This window comes from Lolium rigidum, chromosome 4, assembly GCF_022539505.1.
Source record: "Lolium rigidum isolate FL_2022 chromosome 4, APGP_CSIRO_Lrig_0.1, whole genome shotgun sequence".
NCBI classification, from domain to species: domain Eukaryota; kingdom Viridiplantae; phylum Streptophyta; class Magnoliopsida; order Poales; family Poaceae; genus Lolium; species Lolium rigidum.
The window spans coordinates 140,017,859-140,023,662 of NC_061511.1; the positions used below are offsets into that span (position 1 = coordinate 140,017,859).

General features: G+C 45.1%; 1 protein-coding gene across 3 annotated transcripts; it reads right to left on the bottom strand.

Moving 5' to 3' along the window:
- Positions 1 to 1,872: 1,872 nt before the first annotated feature.
- LOC124705816 (putative disease resistance protein At3g15700) lies at positions 1,873 to 5,804 on the bottom strand. Of its 3 annotated transcripts, none has more exons than XM_047237506.1 (7): positions 5,712 to 5,804; positions 5,571 to 5,627; positions 3,957 to 4,005; positions 3,529 to 3,691; positions 3,014 to 3,264; positions 2,761 to 2,934; positions 1,873 to 1,984 (listed from the first exon to the last, which is right to left on the bottom strand). In XM_047237506.1, exons 1-6 carry the CDS (start codon positions 5,789 to 5,791, stop codon positions 2,761 to 2,763), a joined length of 774 nt encoding a protein of 257 aa, XP_047093462.1. In that variant the 5' UTR covers positions 5,792 to 5,804; the 3' UTR covers positions 1,873 to 1,984. The 3 variants fall into 3 exon arrangements, with proteins under 3 accessions (XP_047093462.1, XP_047093461.1, XP_047093460.1); XM_047237505.1 differs by having other exon boundaries at positions 3,478 to 3,691; XM_047237504.1 differs by having other exon boundaries at positions 3,014 to 3,691.

The following is a 5,804-nucleotide window of genomic DNA, read 5'->3' on the forward strand; positions in this document are numbered from 1 at the left end:
CTAAGTTGGGGCCGGATAATCCGCCCCCACCAAAATATCCGGCCCTGGGGAAAATCCGGCCAAAAATCCGGCAAAATGTCCGGCCCATGTCCAGGGACATACTGAGCCGCTTCGCCTCTGGTCCTTAGCCAAATTTTGGGAGCCGGATATTTCGCAAATATCCGGCCCGGATTATCCGGCCTGGTGATACTTTTTTCAGCTTCCTTTTGACTCGTTTTTCCACACAAGTCACTCATATACATGTATCTATATAATCCGTGCACCACTTCATCAAACATTAGTGTATCACATACATTGACATCAAACACACAAAACATATTGTGAGAGATGTTCTTTCAGGCTCGCGTTCCGGCAAGAAGGCACGGGTCGGCCGGTACGTCCGCGATGACCTCGCGCGGCAGCTATGGGAGGAAAACCGGCCGGTACCATGGCCGGACGCGAACTTGCCGGGAGGGGGCTGGTACCTGAACTCGCGGCGCGTGCCGGTCCCCCCGTGCCGCGCGAGGGCCGAGAGCGGCGGGACGAGGTGCGTCGTCGCCGAGCGATCTTGCTGCCGGATCTGCGGGAGGATCAGGCGTACGCGCTGAACTCCTACAACTGGATTTCATTCGGGACGTGGGAGTTCGACGCGCGCCGCCGCGCTGGCTACCTCGGCGACGTGGACTTCTTCGACCGAGAGATCGCCGGAGAAGAAGAAGAGAACGACAAGGAGGACGCGGACGAGGACGAGGACGCGGACGAGGACGTCGACATGGTCGACTATGACCACGACGATGGCGGGCCGGCGTGGGATCCGGAGACCCAGCCACCGGACCTTTCCGAGGAGGAGGCAATTGCCATGGCACTGGCCAACAGCGCGCAGGACGAGCTCAACGAGCTCGCTTTGTGGGAGGGGCTCGCAATCCAGCTCCGCGAGTCAGCGCTCGCGCAGGGGAGGCCGGCGACTTCTCCGGCCACGCCGACGCGTTCCAACGACCGCGCTCCGCCTGCTGCTCCGGCGTGGGATCCCTGGCCACGACCTCCTACCCATGCGGCGGTACCTCCTCCACCGCCGGCGTACGAGCTTCCATGGCCGACGCCGGAGTTCATTGACCTCGTCAGCGACGACGACCAGTAGGCAGCACCTACTTTTAGCACGCCTTTATGGCATTTTTATGTTTTTTTTAATGTAAATTATGGCTGCATGAATGAAAAAAAATTATGTGTTGTGCCGCTAGAGCCACCCCGACGCAAATGGACGCCCGGACGATTTCGACCATTTGGGCCGACGCAAACGGACACGACGCGGCCATTTCGACGTCCAAAATGCGTCGCGCCGCTGGAGATGCCCTAAGGTCCCAACAAAAGGAACAGCTTTCACTTGATCGGCGCTCCTTTTTTCCATATACACTCTGCGGCGGCAAAGCGGTCAGTTAGGAGCTGCAACCCGGGCTTGGCGGTAGCGGCCTGACATGCTGCGGTGATTGTATTTCAGATGCTCTTCACTACAATTATGTACTCCCTCCGATCCGGAAAAATTGTTGGACGGAAAAATTGCCAAAAAGACCCGTCCGACAATTTTTTCGGATCAGATGGAGTATTGTCTTTTGCTGTATCTGATTGCATCGTGTCATTTTCTATATCCGAAGTGTATAATTTGGAAAACGCATAGATTCAGGTTGAATTCTTACAGTGTTCTTTTCCGTCCTTCACAAATTCTGCAACGGAGAGGCATGAAGAGATACGAAGGATACACGCAAGTATGAGAGGACCAGGTGGTTCAGAATGTCTGATGAAGGAGCAAGGTGGATACATACGTTGCCGTTCATCATCGCAACAGGATCAATGACAACCATGAGTCGTCACGCTCGACACATTCAGGTAGATAAACTACTGTATGTATAAGGTACCAGGAAAGCGTCCACGCGGTAAGGCACCTGCTGTCGACTGTAATACAACCACCAACTCCTCCAACTCTATTCTTCAAGAGCACCACAAGATTGACCTGCAGAAACCATCAGAAGCTTTTCACGATCTTGGTAGCTCCTACTCAAATAACACTTGCATTAGAAAAGTAACGGTAAGTCTCTTACAGCTCAGAAACAAGCAACAAAACTGACAACCAATAAACTACACCAGGTTATCAAAGATTGCGGACCTTCACATACCACCAATCTTTCTACCGTGAAGGTTAGAAGTGAAAAGATAACAGATAGCAAGAGAGATTGTTGAGTGCTGCCATATGCCCTTATTCTGGTCAGCATAGCGAGATGGCACCTAATACAACTCCTGAGACTACCAAAAGTAAATCTTGCATCAAAGTATATCCGCTGGACTTAGAGGAACGTGTTGAATGTCGGACCTTAGAGCAGGTCATTGACCTCAAGGATAGTGCAACTACATATCGAGGTAATATTGGTCCAACTAAAGTTACCACTACCAATAACACAGTTTGCAGGACATATTCTTCAATTCCCTGTTCCATCAATATTCTAGCATCAAATGACTTAAATTGTCCTCGATAAGAATATAATCAATAAAGAAAGGTGACATCAAATGCAGCTCCAGAAACTCTAAAGAGGAAATTTCAAATGAAAGTTTATCCACTGGAAAACTAAGGATACCCAGCGGCTGCTTTTAAGGTGCCCAATCTGGACTACGAGCACGGTAGATGGTCATGAAGAATTGTTCGGGAACATGAATCGCTCTGATTTCTTAAACTTTGATACTAACGGTATGAAGGTGAAGATGAATCTTTAAATATAAAGATTTCTCACATACCTAAACTAGAACCGCCCAAATTTCTTCCATTCTTTCAGGCGGCAGATTCTTAGCCTTGAAAAGTTCATAGGCGTACGACCAATCATCCAGATTTGTCCCACACAAGGTTGATCCGGCCATGCCTAAGCCAATGGCACTGATAGCTCTAGGCATGCCTTCACACGCTGAAACCATCTGCTTACAATATCAGATAAGTTAGTGCAAAGACAGTTTTTTTGTACGTTGGAGAAGGTATTATGGAAATATAAATTACCTCTTTTGCGATTTTGTGAACTTCAACATCAGCTTCGGTGATCTCAACTCCTGCGTTGTACTTGAAAAGGTTCCACGCATCTTCATCATCTAAGCCCTTCATCTCAATAGTATTAGCCACAGTGCACCCCGCGCGGCTACAGCCAACCTGGCTCCTCGATGTCACAATCAACTTTCGCCTACCTCCAAGCGGCATCGGTAAACCAAAGGACGCCAAGTCTAACGGTTTGTCTTGAACGTCATCTAGCAAAACTAGAAAGCTGTCGTGCTTCAGATACTCTGAGATGATTTTCGCTCGGTGATGCTCTTCAAACAAAGACATAGTATCCCAGTCCAATTTCAAAAGAATAGCCAAACAATGTTGCATATCAGTCACGCTGCCATCTTGGATTGGTAAGATGTGGCGAAACAAACTATCACCATTGGCATAACACTCAATCATGAGAAAAAGGAATCTGGTCTTACCCACACCCGAGGTGCCCCACAATCCCAAAGTTGAATCATCTAATAGCTTACTCTCTAGAAAATCATGTGCCTTGCTCTTGAAGCTGTCCATCCCCCATACTCCAACATGTTGCGGCACCATCTGCCGAGCAAGATTTGGCGTTTCTGACCGAGTCACCAAACGAGCACCGAAATCCCACAGAACAATAATGATTTCGATTATAGTGGCAAAACCCTGTTTAAGAGCATCAACACAGTCAATAGGTCACACGTGGCAAAACACAATTATAAAGAAAAACTTAAACATCAATGCACCAATATTAACCGTCACTTTTTAAACTTGCAAGCAAACTGCACCAACATTGTATTAACCCAGTTAATGGTTATGTTTTATGGATTTATGAATATAGGTGATCAACATCTTACTGAACAGTGAAGAAAGCAAAAGCATATAGAATGTAAAATGGGCACATGGAAGTAAAGTTATTATTCATACTTACCTCAACAAAACAAAAAGCCACATTACTTTTCAAGGACTTCATCCTGTGACTGAAATAGAAAAAATCGTCAGATTAGCCAGTTTCATGTGATGCTCAACATTATACTCTCTACTCGTATCCTCTAAGAAATCAATATGGTCTGCATATTGTTGAATATCTGATACATAAGACTAAGAGTGCACCTTGGTAAGCATTACACAAGTACAAACCATTATGAACCAATGCAAACTCTAGTGGCGAACAAATTATAGAGTAAACAGATGAAGGCAATGAAACATAACATAATCAAAACCACCTTGAGATAAAGTATAGCATAATGATTGGACACAATGGAGGTAATGAAACATAACATAATCGAAAACCGCCACGAAAGAATGTATGGCATAATGATAGTGGCGCAAAGACAAGAGTTATTTCTATAATTGGTGAATCAACATCTAACAAATGCTGCATGTGGACCATGGACGTGACACTTCGCATCTCCAAGTCTACCAAATCCATGTCTAAATGGCTGGCTTTCCAGGTCCACGGTTGAAAAAAATCTGGAAGTTGAAGGTGCCTATGAAAATAAAAATCTTCCCGTGTGGCAGGTTATTCATGATAGGCTTCTACTCGGGAGCAGATCCTTTCTAGAGATGGGCCAAACAATAGGATTTGTCCTTTATGCGATGCCCTTGAATGTATTGACAACTTATTGTTCTTATGCCCTATGGCTGGGTTTCTTTGGACATCTATCAGAGTTTCTATTGATTGGCCGGCCAATCCACAGTCAGTTCTTGACCTGATATCTCTCACTAGACATGGCTCTGTTGAGAATTTTGATGTGGTTTGGGTGGGAGCTGCAGTAGCGATGTGGTCTCTCAGGAATAACTGATTTTTGAAGGCTAGTTGATCAAGAAGCCAGCAGATATTGTCTATCGTATGATTTCATTTCTGCAGTTGTGGTGTCCCCTTTGGAGCGAGCAGTTCCAGCGACTGGTTGAGCAGGTGATTACCAAGTGCAAGACAAGAATGGGGAGCCTTAATCGTCAAGGAGTAGTTTGAATCATGAAAAACTTGGGCGTGTAATTCAACCAGTTTAAATTATTGTATTGAGCTTGTTTTGTTTAGCTTGGGTATGTTGTTAGCCATGGTTGTTTTGGTTCTGTTGGTAACTGTTTGTGTGGGAGTAGCCTCAGGGTATTTCTTAAGTTTTGAAGAAGTGTGCGTTCAATGTAACGTCGTTGGTGGCTCCTAACGATGAAAAATTCTGTCTTTTGTTTTCTTGCTTTCTACTATAAAGCAGGGCTTCAGCCTTTCATCCAAAAACCCGTAACCACACAAACACAGATATTTCTGCACGGCAAGATCCAACCTTCTAAATGAACACATGATAAAATTTCTACAAGGTAATAACTGATCTCTACCATCCTAATCATACTCTCGTAAATAAATTTTTAATAATAGATAAAACCATTTGTACTTATAAATCAATTAATAGCATTGTCTTGTGCTAAATTACACAACTACATGTGTTAGTCATCATTATTTTTGCAGACAAATAGCTAGACACATTCAAAACCAGCATATATCTGAAAACCTTGACATAATAGGTAAGTTACATTTGGTGGTTACCTTAAAGCCAGTGGACTCGCCTGTTCTTGAAGCAGGAGCAGGATGCATAGCAAAATGCTGTAAAAATTGCTGAAATTAGTCAGATTTTCTGTAAAAAAAATCTTGCCTAAATGTCATTTGCCACACTGAATTGAGCCATACCAGAATGCGCACCACAAGTAGTGTGCGTACTCAGATCCGCAGTGCCACATGATAGTCTTGAAGAACTCATACACCGGCATACCATACCCTAGT